A 15,909-nucleotide genomic window follows, 5' to 3' on the forward strand; every position below is an offset into this window, starting at 1 on the left:
TTCTGTTATGCGTGTTATTCCTGCTCTTTCATACCCAGGCTCCTCATTCTCACCAAATCTGTAGAGCTACTGCACGACATGGTGAACTCGGATGAAGGCCGCAGATCAGAACTCAGGTCTGTTCTCTGCTTTAGCAAAGAATGGATGGCTTTTTCATTCTTTATTATGAAAGCCATAAAATCTTCCCGAGCACTCAACCTTTTCAAAGTCACAGCGCCTTCTGTCAGTTTTCAATCATGAGTGGTTGCTGTTGCATGGCCACAAGAACGTTATCCTTGCCTGCTAATGCTGCTTCTTCTACTCTTATGGAATTGCACCCAATCGCTATTGCTTGTCTTCTGTGGGCTAAGCACTCGTCAAGGAAACAAAGCCTGTTTTTCTGCGACATGAGCCAGCCATGGCCATTTAAGGGGTTATCGCAGGTATTCAGTTTCATCTGCGCCCTTTGGATCCTTCCTCCAACATTCTGCTCGAAAACCCATCTTCTTTTTTTAAATGACGCGCTTACAAGGGTGTTTTTTTTTACCCTTAGTGAGAAACCGTTTCCCTCAAAGCTTCATGGGTTTCTCAGGGGTGCTGACTTCCCTTCAACCAGGCAATCTTTTCATCCCTCGCATGACGCCTCTCTCAACACCTTCCCTGAAAGCACCAGACTGATAGGGATAGGAACGATCATCCATTATTATGTGTGAGATTAATTCACCTTTTGTCCTCTGCCCTATATGTCGCGCTACCTGAGAAGACCTTGTCATGGCAACAGCCAGGAGCCTCTTTTGCCACGGAGGAGGGAAAACGCTTGCCCCGCCGCTCATCTGCCTTTAGCCGCCTCTGCCAATCCTGCGGGCTCCAGCCGGAGCGCTGCACTGGACATTATTTCTGCATAGAAGCTGGAACAACTGCAGCATCTAAGGCTCCTTTCTCAATGCTCAAGGCTAGTGGTCGATTGTCATCTGCCAATGAACGCCACCTACAACCCGAGGCTCAAGCGAGCTAGCTTATCAAATGTATGTTTTGTCAACTGCCGAGTTCCCCTCGTAACTCCATAACTGCCATCCTCTACTTGTAGCCGTATAGTTTGAATTATCTCCTGCATGCCATTATAGTTCATTGGCCTCCTTCTAAGCTGCTGGCTAGCCCCTTCTACTGGTTCTCCCATGTTAGCGCATGGGAGGCCAGGGAGATCTCCAGGTATTTGCGGGTCTTGTTGCTGCTCCTTATTGCTGCGCTCCCTGCCTTGGATTCCATGAAGACGCATGTATGTAGCTCTGCTCGTCTTAGGTTTCCACGCATGTGCGTGGAAGGGCGGGGAGGTTTGCCCGTATGGTCGTTTCGAGGAGCTCTGCTGCTGCTCTCCCCGCCTTGGATTCCATGTAAGCACATGGAAGGACGAGGAGAAGCACCTCCTCGTCTCAGGCTTTCCAGGTATGCGCATGGAACGGTGGGGAGGTTTGCCCGCATGATTGTTTTGGGGGTCTCCGCTGCTGCTCTCCCTGCCTTGGACTCCTTGTAGTCACTAAAGTGAGTTCTTGCTGCAGCTCCTCCTGCCTTACGCTTCCATGCAGGCACATGAAAGGACGAGGAGGTGTGCTCTCCTCGTGTTAAGCTTTCCACACATGCGCGTGGATGGGCAGAGAGTTTTGCCTCGTATGGTAATTTTTGGGGTTCTTGCTGCTGCTCTCCCTGCCTTAATATTCCATATAGGCACATGTAAGAACGGGGAGGTGTGCTCTCCCCGTCTCAGGCCCACGTAAGCACATGGAAAGGCAGGGAGCTCCCAGAACAGAGCCATACCACCAAATGTAAATTACTGCTTATGCAGTGAAAGCCTTCTTTGACAAAAGTGGTCCTGACTGAACTGTCAGTGAGAGGACAAAAAGTTAAAAATGAAGCATTCTGTTGTGTTGACGAGGACATTTTCTCTTCTCTTTAAAATATGACTAATATTTCACAAGCTCATCCAAACCCCAATTTCTCCCCTTTTACCTTTGTCCTCCATCTTTATCCTCCTGTTCTTTCCTCTGTTATCTCCACAACTAAAGTGGCTGACATTTGGTTAAATTGCCACATTAATACTCACTAATGGAAGTCTTATTCTTGTCAATCAAAGTATTTTCTCTTGTTTTGTTTTTTTATTACTTGACTATTAGGTCCAATTTCTGTATTATGTCCGTGTTTGCTTTGAAAAAAACAAAAAATGATTCTTCCCTTGTCTTTTAGTCTTTTGTCACATCCTTTCTTTCTTCCTTTTCATTCCAATAACTACTTTGCATGGTGTATATTGTGGTTATTGTTATTGGTCTGTTCATGTTTGCATGTGGGACTACAAATTCGTATTGGTTAAAAAAAGAAAATTAGATTGGCGTAGTCTAACAAAAAAAGTTGTAATCATTCAGGGTTTAAAGACAAACTGCCAGTATGATCATGGAACTCAGTAAAACATATTGCCTTTCAACTTTGCTAACATGATCATATTTTAATTTCCTATCTGATTTGGAGGCCGTAGCATGAGTTGGCCAACAAGTAAATTCTAGATCAAGATCTGTCATAGTAATTTAATCCCAGAGAAGAATCAAATACAAGAAATATGGATAGAAAGATGTTCTAGTTGTGTTTGTTTTACATGCAAGTTAAAAATTTCATATTCAGATTTAGAACAACTTTAATGCCAATCATATACATACATATATTACACACTGTATACAGTATGAAAGCAATATTTATAAAGTTCATCATTTTAATTTAACTAGTAAGTTGTTAGTACACTACCTCTTGCGAAATAGCACAATCCCATAAACCTAAACACTGAAAAAAAATATTGATTTTGACCTGATGATACCGCTAAATGATAAATAGCCAATTCAGTCAGATTCATCCTCTGGGAAGCAGGAGCATCTGTGCCAAAGTGTGTACTAATCCATGTTGATGTGGAGTTATTTGAATTAGTTAGTGTAAATCTGGACCAGCTGGTGTGTCATTGAAATGCACACGACATCTTCAGTCTTTAGTGTTGATCATCTTGCCACCATCAATAAATGTCAATCTGTGGGTAATGCCATGGAAAAAGTGAGGACTCAGCAATATGAGACAGATTCATACTCTGGCAACAATGAATGTACAAAATTTCAAAGCAATCCAATAACTGCAGAAATATTTCAGTCTGGACCAAAGCAGTGGAGTGACCAAACCAAGGCTGGGTGGGAAATAATGATTTTACAAGCCAGCTTGTGTTCACTGTGGTGATGAAAGCCAAATAAAGCACTGCAAAACCCACTAAAATCCCACAAAATGAGTTTTATTTTTTTCGTCAGCATGCTGTTTGCTTTGGTGTCTGATATCCACCTTTTCCTTGTGTTCAGCCACATATTCTAGTGTACAACAGGAACCTCATATCATTTCAGTGAGTTTGTTTGTCTCAGGTTACAAAATTCAAGTATGCTAAGCTCATCCAATGAAAAAACTACAAATATCAAAAGTTATATAACTCTTCCTGCAGCAATATTCTTGTGAATTGCTCTGCAGTGTGTGGTCCATAAGTCAGTGTCCTCTTGGGTAGCAGTTTCTAACAAGGCCATGAAATTGGGATAAAGATAAAAAAAAGAGGAAAGTGGAAGAAGGATGGAGTGTCTGAAGAAGAAAAGGAAAGGAGGTTGATCGTGTCACAGTCTTTTCCAGCGAGTTTCTGTGGATGTGCTTTCACAGTTTAGATGGTAGCAAATCCAGAAGGGAATCTGTTTCTGTCTCTCTTCCAGCTGTGTGCAGTGGTGGACCCGTGTTCCTCCTCGGAAGAATGTTTGAGGAAATGGAAAACGTCTTCCAGATGGCCGGGCTCATGGCTCTGTTCAGCAGCAGCGTGAAAACGATCTGACTCCGATACATGCCCTCAGACACATGCCAGAAACATGTGCAAAACATAGATCTAATACGACACTCCACGCACTGCAGGGGTGCGCAGACACACACTGCATGGCATTATGTTCTGTACACAGCCACATGCTTGCACAGTTGTCTCATTTTCCAGTTAATTTCAGGTCCAGTCAGATGAGGTTTCAGCTTCAAATGCTCGGTTAAATTGTATTATTACAATTGTGTTATTTTTCTGGAGTGCATCATTTCGTGTCACAATAATTTTAAGACAAGATTTCCTATGAATATTAGCTAGTATGAATGTACTTGTTTAACACACTGAATAAAACTGGAGAAAAATCACCTCTGGTACTGGATTTGAAAAAAACAAACATTTAATGTCACTGGCAGATATTCAAAATCTTAAATTAGACAATTTTAGACTGGAATTTGACTTCAAAGCTATGTTTTAGGTATTTAAATGTACATTGGTTGATTTTTAGAGCTCTTAGTATGAATGTGCTGGGTGTAATACAAATAATTCCTACTTAGAGACCAAGAAGAGAATGGGACAATCGTATCATCAGATTGTTTTTTGCCTGACAATGATATGAAGATGGTCTACAAAAACCCCTGCTACGGCTGAAAATGTTGATGACAACAGAATTTTCAGGCTTTAAAAAAGGATCAAATGTGCTATAAAGCTGAAATGAGCAGTTTAGCAAAGTTTACTGCTAGTTATTTTTCTAATTCTATCAGTACAGCATGTGTCATGTCTTGCCTCTTAATCAAGCTACCGTAAACTTATACTTCTTCCAGAATTTTCACAGTTGCGGCCTTCCCTTTATTGGTAGATTTTAAATATGCAAACACATCAGGATATGTTGAATTTTGATGATGATGGCAGTTTAGTTCAATTGTTGGACCGAAACAATTGAAGAACAACTGCTGTACAGCAGCAGAGTGGTGAGTACAACAATAGAACTTTGTTGTCGTACTGATGCTCTGGAAATAGACTTTTAAATAAATTTACCAAGAGCTTTCGCAGCGGGTGACAAGTCATCCCACATCGGCTTTTCTTTCTAGCAGGCCTTAATTAGTGACCAATTTTGATTTGATCGTGCCTTTGATAACATGCTTTTGTGTTTTCTAATCATCACCAGTCAACTGATAACTAATCGCTTTTTGTCTCTGTGGTCAAACTAGTTGAACGTTGGATCTGTTTATGTGTCAATATCTGGCTGGATGTCTTGCCGTCTTGTTATTAGTCATTTTAGGAAAAATAAGACAGTAAAAACAGACGTGACCAGGCTCTACCCAAAAACAATAATAAATGATTCATCACTGTAGCAGCTCATTGATTTCCTCGTCCTACTTCCTCAGTCTATCTACAAAGTAGTAAAGGTTGTGGTTTCTATATGATCTTTTTAATACCTCAAAAAGTTACACTGATCCTTTAAATTTAACCTGAAGGGTTCCACTCAGCACTGTGGTATGACCTTGGAGACCTGTTTCTTGGTTCTGTATCAAACCACTTGTGTTTAGATAGCAGACTCGCAGAGCTCTCCGAGGTGCTGTTTCTCTCTCGAACTTTCTGTCTATGTCTCCCTCTCTGCTGGCTGTGAAATATGCATGGAGGAGGGAAGTGATGAGGTAGTGTAGGTGTGGGGTGTGGGGTGTATGGATGGGAAGACGACGCTCTCGCCTCGATTAAGTATTTACAGCACCCCAGACCATCTGGACTGAGGGAGAGAACAAAGAGACAGAAAGACAGACAACGGATTGAATTCATCTAAAATAAATAGAGTGGAAGTGAGGAGAGGATGAGTTAACGAGGAAAAGGAGAAGGAAAATAAAACATGCTGTCATGATTAAGCCCGAAACTGTGTGTTTCTACTTGTGGTTGAGTTTGGGGAAATGTGATCTGGACCCCAGGGAGGACTAATCATCAACACACTTGTCATGGTGGAAGGACTGTGTATGTGTGTCAGTGTGTGTAGGCCCTCCCGTGTCTGAAATAAACTGATTAAGAAGGCATCAAAGTGGGACGCGAGCTGAAGCTGTGGCACTACCCTGCAGTCAATAACCTCAAAGCAGCGGCTTCAAAACATTCAAACTGAAACAAAGAAACGCGATCAACTGTGGCATTAAGTTTCTATCGCTGCTTTAACTCAATCTTGCACTTCCTCTCTCCCCTGCCCTTCTGTCTCTCTGACACTGTTGCTCAATATTATGTGGATGCTGCGCATCCTGCTGCATGTTGTTATTCACTTTAGTTCATAGTTTTACCTAAAGGGGAAGACTTCAAAGTCTGTTTTCAAGTGTTTGAGAGATGAGAAAAAAAAGTAAGGAAGTTTCAGTCTCTATTTCCAGAGCATAGCTGCATATATAAAAAAAAAAAAATGTGCGTAGCCTCTGTGACATCACTCGTTGGTTTCCTGGAGAACAGGTTTAAAGCTCAGCTCCAGTTTTGACCATGGCCATGCTAACCAGAAAAGGAGGTGCGTGGTTGGAGCTGAGGCAGGCTGAATGAAGCCTGGTTGCTGAAACCTGCAGGCAGCTAACCAACTATCATGACACCCAAATGTCACTCAAAGCAGCCTCACACCTGATTATACAACTGTATTCCTTTATACAATTCAAGCGGGTGAGTGATGTAAAAATGTACCCCCATACAGTTCTCATTAATGAGTAAAAAAGCTACAGACACTAAAACTGTGCCTGGTCAAGGAAGAAACCTGCAGAAACCTCCAGAGCGTGGAATAAAAAATACAATATCTCCAGTTCTGCTGCATCGGGAGTCTGACGTCATTCTATATTTCTCATGATGTGTCTAAATTGACCTCATTCTTATTTTCTTGATACCACCTTCCATTTTATTCTAATTATCTATGTTCAGATTTCTGAGTTTGCATTCTTAAATGGCTCTCAGTATCACATGTTTCTTGTTTTATAGAGGATTCTACTGTCCATGCACAGGACGAAGATCCTTTGTACTGTGGAGAAAAAGCATGAATACTGAAGAATGTAGGAGACAAAAGTGACAGGTGACATATTGTACTGAGTTAAGTATTATGGTAAATGCCAGGCGATATAGTTTTAAAAGTTGTACTTGTAAATGTCTTCATAGCTTGTTCTACAACTTTCCATGGCAACCTGTGGCCTTCATCGGCAGATGTCAGCAGTTCTTTACACTTCTTTCCTTGCACTAATGAACATTATATAATGTGACTGAAATAGAAAAAAACCTGTCATTCGTCACGTTACTTAGAGACAGATTATTTGTGTTGCATTAAAAGGACTGCAAACTGATGGAGTTTCCATAAACAGTGTTTGTTTGTGTCACAATTGTCTGTTAAACTATATTTTATATTGGCATGCTTTAATTCAAAACTGCACAATGTCCTTCTTCTCTTTTGAATAGCACCACTGTTTTGCAGCTATTATGACACAGTTATGTCGGAGATCATCAACTTCCTTTATTATCAGTGACTGTATCATCTCCATGATTGCTCTGCTTGGTAAAGGCAGCTCTGAACAGAAGCTGTTGTTACAACGAAAGATTTTTAAATCTGAATCCTGGTGCAGAGAGGAGCGGAAATGATGAGGTTGAAGAGACAGAGAGGAGGAGGAGATGGTGGAGAGCTGATATATCCATACGAAGTGTGATGCCCCCTACTGCTCAGTTTAAAGAAGCCCTGGGGACTCTTTGGATTGGCTCCCTTCCCTGCCTGCCCAGTTCTCCTCCCTCTCTCTCTCTGTCACTCTCTCCCCTCTCTCTCTCTCTCTCTGTCTCTCTTTGTCTCTCTATTGTTTTCGCTCTGTCTTTAGCTCTCTCTCATTCAGCTGATGTCTTGAAGGTACACACATTCCCACATACATATAATACTTAACAGCATGGAAACACACACAAATATACTCCACAATAAGTGTACTTTACAAGATATAAAAACATGTCATGTAAAAATATATATGAACGCATAATCTCCCACTCAAGTGAAAATTTTAGAAAAAAATGCACACACGTGCAGATTTTCTTCATAAAACTGAAACTGAATTAAATTGTTTACCATATTTTTAACATCAAACCATGAATGTCTATAAAATTGCTTCAGTGGTTATGGTTGATAAGGCAGTTTAGCATAGGACTGTTTACGACAGACATATTATCAGCTTTTGCGTTTGTGGAAGTGGGTTGAGGTTAATCTTCTGTACCAGCCTCGTCAGATGATCTCTTCATCCATAATGGAACAGTGAAGCCCCCATTGCAGTGGCTACCAGCCCCCTCCGCCTTTCCAAAAGACGTGTGAAGATGGCATGAATTATAAATACCTCCTCTACTCTCACACCAACACCCTGTTTATGTGGGGGTGTGATTAGTGTAGGAGTAAATGGATCATATATGGGTACACTGCAGGTTAAATAACTTCTTGCCATAATCTATGAGAAAGTGCTTGGATATGACCACCATCGCTTTTTGAAGCTACCACCATTTGAGCTTGGGTTAAACACATTTATTCGAACAACAATGCGGGTATAAATCCTTATATTTGGTTAATATGAGAAACTGATCATCTATTTTAAAGGCCAGTAACTAGAGATATCCTGAGCGATCTCAAAGATCAATGCTGGGGCCGAACAAGGCATTTTTTAACTGATGGGTAGTTGCTACACTAAGCCATATTCAACCCGATCCTTTGTTTTACATCAACTCTTGCACAGTTTTTAATCATATATTATAACGCACAGTTTGAAGCAGAATACAAAAGAGTACTCTGACGTGTAGCTAAATACTTGTAGCTAAATTGTGTGAAGTGTGGAAATATTTTAAAATTGAAAGAAGCACAACAGCCACCCAGGACATCTGCCATGCAATAAAAACACTGTGAGGCGGTAGGAACAGAGCTGTTTTCAATACTAATAATTTGATGCAGTATTTAAAAAGTGTCCCTACTATGCCTATCATAACCGTTAAAATTTAAAAAATGCTGAAAGAAACTTAGAAATATTTCAATCACTATGTCCACAATGTTTGAGGTTTGACCGGCGCTCTTTTAATGATGTCATTTTGTCACACCACCCTCTTCTTCTGATACGGTTTAATAGGACGAGTGGACAATCAGCTTCTCCAACTGTTTATCTCAAGTCGCTTAACTTTTAACCACATGTTGATAAGCATCTATTGATAATAACATCACGGGTTTAGTTAAAAAGTCAAACACCACAGCCATTAAACGGCTCTTATTTATCAATTGTATGTATATCATTAAACCATGACTTAGACATTAATAGTGTCATAATATGAACAGAAAAAGACAATTAATTGACAACTAAAATTTCTTGATTCTGACAGCCCTAGTTCTTACTACAATGATACACTACATGGAATTGACATCTTAATGCAATACAGACTGACTTAATTGTCCAGCATATATTTTAGATTGATCTTAATAACTTTAATGAATGTTAAATGTGCACTGTGCAGCTGGATTGGGACTCTATATCAGCATATGTTCAATATTAAATGATGCAAATCCAGATCATCGCCAAAAAAAACTTGGCCATGACATTTCTACCAATAACCAATACATTTCAGGGGATGAAGCTTCCAATAGTCGATGTTTGAAAAAATATTCAACCCGAATCCTAACTGCAATTCCACGATGTAAACAACAGGACACTCCATTATAAAACCGTCTTTTTGCAAATCAATTTAAAAAAAAATCGTATTAATGGATAAAACATGACTTGTTCTTTTTTGAGGCATTAAAACTGAGCTAGAAATAAATATATGATCTGGTAATCTGATGAAAACATAACAATTCAATAATTCTATCCATCAAATCACAAACAAATCGATATGTGAAGGTCTATATATCATCTAAAAAAAAAAGAAACACGAGCACTGAGTATTCAAAGCCAAACAAAAGTGAAGAGTGCATTCGTGCCTTTCAGTTTGAGGATCAAAAAGGTTTACTGAGTATTTCATGGCTCTACTTGGAGCAACAGAGTCTAAAGAGGAGTTCTGTCAGCCCGCAGTCATCGCAGTGTTTGGTAATGCACTGGCAAATCCTCATGTCTTTGCCTAATCTATGAGCACCTTAGCTTGTATTTACTCTGACACGGTATCCAAATTTGATCTGTATTGAAGACATAAGTCTGGACTAGTCACCAGAGAGAAAATATCAGGTTAGACAGCTATCCTATTGATGTGTACTCATGCACGATGCAGCATGGGAACCCATTGTGGCTCTCATGTTGAGCCTTCCTCTTTCTGCACCATCTGTTATTGCCAGAAACTCTGAAGGTTTTATGTGCTTCAATTGTAAACGAGTCAAATCAAGAAGTAGATTATTCTACAAAGGATTCAAACAAAGAGTTTGTCAGTTTGTCTGTCGACATCTAAAAACCTGTTTCTGAGTGCAGAATGTGAAGGCTGCATCCCAAACCGAAAATCTGACGATCGTCCCCTGTTTGCGTACTTAGCCATGTGTAGAAAAACAAAGACACTCAAAACTTTGCAAAGAGTAAATTACCAAGGGATGCAGCCAGCAACAGGACATGACTGTAAGATGTTTTCACAGGTATTATGGTTAAAGACTAGTTTCCCCTTTAACACACTCAAACAACACATTTATGAAAACTTGTTTATTTGAAGCATATTAAGTCCTTAATCTTTTACTGATGGTAAAATGGCAAAAAGTGGCACATTTAAACTAAATATCAAATGACACGCAGCGGGGCATCCGAGTATCAAGCTTTCAGTGTATCTCGTTTCACTTCAAGGGTCCGAACTTCTGTCTGCAGTATTTCTCCATAAGAAAAACATGACAACATCACTGATGCTACAGTATCAATTATTGATCAGAGCCTGGACACATTGAGGCTCCCGTAACAAACACAAAAAAGAAAGACAGAAAGAGAGAAGACGTGTTGCCACCAGAGCAATCTCCAGCCTCACAAGGATAAATCCGAGTCATCTTCCAGTACTTCAAACACAAGCGTAAACTGCCTTGAATAGCCTCAGGTATGTTGCCACTCACTTATTTTCCGTCTCGCTTCATAAAGAGCCATTTTCACGAGACAAGAGGAAGGAGATGTTTGGAGCTCTTTTATCAGCTGTGTTACAGCACGGGACCTTGGGCCAGCCATAACAGAGTGAAGGGCAGACATGCAGGAGTAACAGGAAGCGATAATAAAAGAGACGCCAAGGTTCAGGGACAGACAAAACTCTCCACAGCAGACTGGAAACATGGTGTGGTTGTGGTTAGGATTAGAAGGTACTTGATGTTTCATGGAGTAGTCCAGTAAGTTCTCTAAAGTAAGTCTTTACAAATTTCTCCTCCTGGACATGCGTGATATTGCTTTGTGCAACCTATTTCTCCAAGGATATGATGTCACTCCTCCTGTATCTATTCAAAGATTACCTTTGGCATCAGATGCGAATGTCGCCCATCGTTCTCTGGCTGCACAGTTTCACAAAAAGTAAGTGGAGCTTGAGTTAGGATTAATTTATCAAACTCTTACTCCTGCGGTCAAACCAATACTTAAAGAAAAGTGTTTCGTGTGTGAATAAATGACTAATATTTGAATGTGGTAAAATCAAAAGACAACTGTAAGCAATATTTTGTCCCAGCATTGAGTATTTTATTAAATAATAATTGGAGATATTTGAATATAAATCAAAAACCATTTGCTGCCCCCATAAGAGTACTTAATAAATCCTCAACAACACAGAAAGTAATGAATTTTCCACCTCCAAATTTGTTTGCAGTAGAACATGAGCGGCTTTTTGCCAACCTCGCTGAGTACTGTTATGTTAAAACGCACCTTTATCTTCATAAAGTACAACAAAGTTCTGGATATAAATAACCTCTAGTCTTTGTTGAATAAGTCATCACGTGACTGTGTTCTTGTTTGTAGGGAGAAGCTTGTAAAGCTGCATTTTTAGGTCATATGGGACACTAAAACAATACAGCCTCTGGCTGGAATCCAGTTTTTTTCGGTTTAAGCCATGAATATTAGTTATAGTTATAGGTTTTCAACTGTAAAGACACTTGTATATCTTGCTTACTGACATACGACAAGCCTTTACACAACCCGACTGATCTAAAAGAGCCTGGGTTCATTAACTCAGCTGCCCTGAAAACTTTTCTTCTGTCAGTGTTGTTAACTTTCCCCTCGTGCGAAACCTGGCATCTTGATCTATGCCACCTGACAGGCCAAGACGGCAAACCCATTCATCTTCCCCCATCTTTCTTGTTTGATCCTCCAGCCCAGGGACTTCAAAGCCTACAAGCCAGTGGATTGTGGCTGTCCACACACCACGCCAAACAAACAGCTAGAAAGGGACTGAGGTACAATCCAAAACATAATACCTACCAAGACATGGTCAGATAACTGTATGGGTCCTTTTGGAAACATGCTAATTTCATGGTAATTTCTGCTTTTTGGAAAATAATGCCAGAAGGCAGCTGGCCAGCTTCTACTGTCTCTGCCAATTTAGGTTCCATTCAGATGAAATGCAACCATTTACGCTCTTTTTTCCTTCCTCAAGCGAGCTGTCCAGTGGTGAATCTCCAGCATTATTCATACACTGCAACAATTAAAACATCAACAGGGGAAGGAGAAAAATATGTACATTATTCATATCTGTCCTCCAGGGAGACAGGCAGTCAAAGCTAATGAGAGGCTGAAGCTTTGAAGTCATGGAGCCCTCAGTGAGGTGAATGGCATGAATTAAGTACCACCATCAGACACTTTTTGCTTTGTGAGAATGCCTTCCAGACGGCTATTTTTGGCCAGTTTTATGTGTCCCGACTTGTCTATTTTCTAAGTTTTCATTAGGAAATTCGAATATAATTAAGTCTCCTCCACCCTGTTATCCACAAGGTCAGGCTCAGTTACATAGGAACACTCCAGGAGCTGGTGGGGGGTGAATGGAGAGGAAACAGGAAATTAATATTCCATGAGCATATATGTACGAACACAAGAAATACTTGTTGTCAAGTGGAGCGGAAAGAATACTTTGCATTTTATGCCACTCAAACACGAAAGAAGTGAGAAGTGTTTTTGGCGAGCTGCAGCTTTGCTAAATAGAGGAAGCTCTGCCAGCCAGACTTGACCCCGTTCCCTGGCGCTGCCGGTGCTCGCCATCCTGCCCTGTACCATGCTGATATGCTATCTGCCCAAACAGATGCCTGCTCTGGCCTCGCAGCGTCACTCTCCGGTCCCCCACTTTACTTGTAGCTGCCTGCTGATGTTTTGTCCGCCCAAGTGCTCTGTTTCACCCATGTCTCCTTGAAGAGGCACAGCGGAGAGATAAGTGAGACCCACTCTGACCTCCCCGTTAAAGGTGAGCTGGTTGCTGATGAAAGGTCTGCATGAGTCTGAGGCCCAGACATGACATAAAGACATGCAGCAAGAGCGAACATGATGTAACCGTTTGGCCTACCTCCACAGCGAGCTCTCCAGCACCTTGGTGGAGTCAGCGTGGTAGTACTTGGTCAGGATCAGGATGACCTGTAAGAGGACATGGTGGAGAGAGAGATACGTTTAGACATAAGCTACACCTGAAGAAAAAGAGTGAATGAAATCAGAGTTGTAGAAAGGATTTTCAAACTATTGAGGTCAGAGGTCCAAGCAGCCACCCACAATCTCAACATGATCTCAAATTTTGTATGGTAATTTATCAATCCATACCACTGTTCAGTTCAATATTGTGTTGTAAATGTTTTACTCACTTAATTTTAAAATGGTTATCTGTTCTAGAGGGTTTTTTTTTCACCTTTTGAACTCTGCCATGATATCCTCATTGATTAAATGACTGATGACAAGTCCCTTAGTTAAGATGCAAGTACCAAGATATGTTTTTAAAACTGCACTGAATGATTTGGCATTAACAATGGATCAAATGACAATGTGCAATGTGTCCTTCACAGATACAAACCCACAGACAACTATTACCCAACTCTGTAGTTCACCTCAGCTTAAACAAGGCCTTTTATCAGCTTTCAGCTTCTTGTTTTGGTTTTACCTCCACTCTCATCAAACTTGCTTTCACACAGCAGCACAAAGCTTTTTTCAGCAAAAACCTCTGCCTCTGTAGCCACTGTACCAACCTGACCACCGCCAAACAACAGATATAAAAACATAGCAGCTCGCTTGTACTGAAAGTGGAACATCTATGCTGGATGTGAAAGTAAGCACCGTGGTTCCATCAACTGTATAACATGGTCAAGTTACCAAAAACCAATTAATGCTTCATTAAGGCCTGTCGGAAAAACAATTACATTTAGTGACCTTCCACTGCAACAGATAACCTTAGTTCATTCTGCCGCAGCTAATCTATATTTTGTAAGTAAAGTCAGTTAGCTAAAATTATTTTCAAATATATTTGAGCAAAATCACAGGCGTTGATCTTGGATGCTTCAGCTGTCTATTATATGTTAGCCCCTGCAAACTGCCACTAGTGCACATAGTGCAAATGACTGATTGGACATTAAGCAGGAGTAAATTTATCACAGCATTTGCAACAATTTGGGATAATCAGTTGCCAACACAGAAGTCTTCTTCTGTTGCATCTCTATATTACCTTGATGTTCAATGAACAATTTTCCAAATGATAATTTTTGATCAAATTGAATAATTACCAACTACAACTTTTGTATTGTTTATTTATTTTACACACTTTTGTGGAGAAAACTAAGTGAGGAAAAACAACAAGCATAACTAGAAAGTGTTGTCAGTGTTTTTGTATTCTGTTGGACCCTTCAGCTAAAATAAAACAAATCTATTTTAAAATATAAATCTTTCGCTAACAATTTCAGACTTGAGGAAAGCTTTTACATCAATACTTGTGTTTTAGAGCGCCACTGGTCAGTCAATAGACCTGCATAAATGTGGCAAATGTTTGGCTGCTATTTAAACTAATCTCTCTTCTGTATTTACAGTATATTTCAAGCAAAGACAACTGAGGGAACTCTATCTGCACTGCTGCTGATTTTTATGCTAAGTTCTGTTTGAAAGTGCTTGGAGAAACCATTACCCTGAACAAATAACGGCCTTGTTTGCCACTTTGATCCCAAAGAGAGCTCACAGAGATTTCCACAGTGTTCCACCATCCTCCTTTATACAAGACAAATTATGAATTAAGCTTAAACACATTTTTCTTGATGCAATTTGACTATGAAATATTTATATTAAGGAGATTTGTTTTAGGTTTTGGGGACAGATACAATAAAATTCCAATAATTCAGAAAAAATAAAAATGAATGTATTATTCATATGACCAAGATATCTTGGTCTGAGGCACATGTACTGGATCAGAGACGCTTGTCTTTCATATTTCTGAGAACTACTGGTCTTGACAGCAAGATCTGCTGGGATTTATGTTGCCATGGTAAGAATGCCAATGGGTCATGCAGCACAGTAGGACCGAGAGGTGTGATTGACAGGCTGGCTTGCAGTTCTAGGTAGTGGAGCAAGAGAACAACCCAGGCTTGCCTTCAGGCAGAGGGTAGCTGATTGGCCGAGGGTCCTGCCCAGAGGCTGCTGCCAACAGCAGCTGTGTTAGAAGTGGCTGCTCCCAGAGAGTCAAACTGAAAACTCGGTGCAATATGGACACTCTGATACATCTTAATGTGGAAACAAGCACAGCCCATATCACCATATTCACTCTGGCGATAGTACACAATTATTGTCAGGCTGCATGATTCCTTTCATTTTTGTAGAAGAGGAGCCTCAACATGTTACAGTGTGAGAGGTCTCAGAGAAAATGAAAGACAGTTAAGAACTAGAGGAGGTAAACATCTGGTTGATTTCTTTGTCAGATAGGATGAAAATCTGTGCCGTCTTACTTACCAGACATAACAAGATACCTGGCTACATGCCCAAATATTTTCTCAACTATGTTTTCACCCGGGTCCGAACATTTACCCCCAAGGAACCTATCCTTCAACATAATGTAATGCCCAAGGCTTTCATATTGCCATCTTGTGTCTGGGCGAAGCCACACTGCCTCAAATATTCAGGTTGCAGTCAATATTCAAAAAGAAACTCTACAGT

The 15,909-nt window shown here is 40.4% G+C and overlaps 1 protein-coding gene across 7 annotated transcripts in view; it reads right to left on the reverse strand.

Moving 5' to 3' along the window:
* The window catches only part of sorcs2 (sortilin-related VPS10 domain containing receptor 2), a 329,545-nt gene that overhangs the window by 230,952 nt on the left and 82,684 nt on the right, over window positions 1-15,909 (reverse strand). For all 7 annotated transcript variants that reach the window (XM_069721844.1, XM_069721842.1, XM_069721841.1 and 4 more), the window contains exon 2: window positions 13,298-13,365. In XM_069721844.1, the coding sequence (XP_069577945.1) occupies window positions 13,298-13,365 (68 nt within the window). The remainder of the gene's footprint in view (window positions 1-13,297; window positions 13,366-15,909) is intronic.

Source organism: Brachyistius frenatus, unplaced genomic scaffold (assembly GCF_029030835.1).
Source record: "Brachyistius frenatus isolate BFR_SWC_R1_liver_20210118 unplaced genomic scaffold, ASM2903083v1 Contig_274, whole genome shotgun sequence".
In the NCBI taxonomy this organism is placed as follows: domain Eukaryota; kingdom Metazoa; phylum Chordata; class Actinopteri; family Embiotocidae; genus Brachyistius; species Brachyistius frenatus.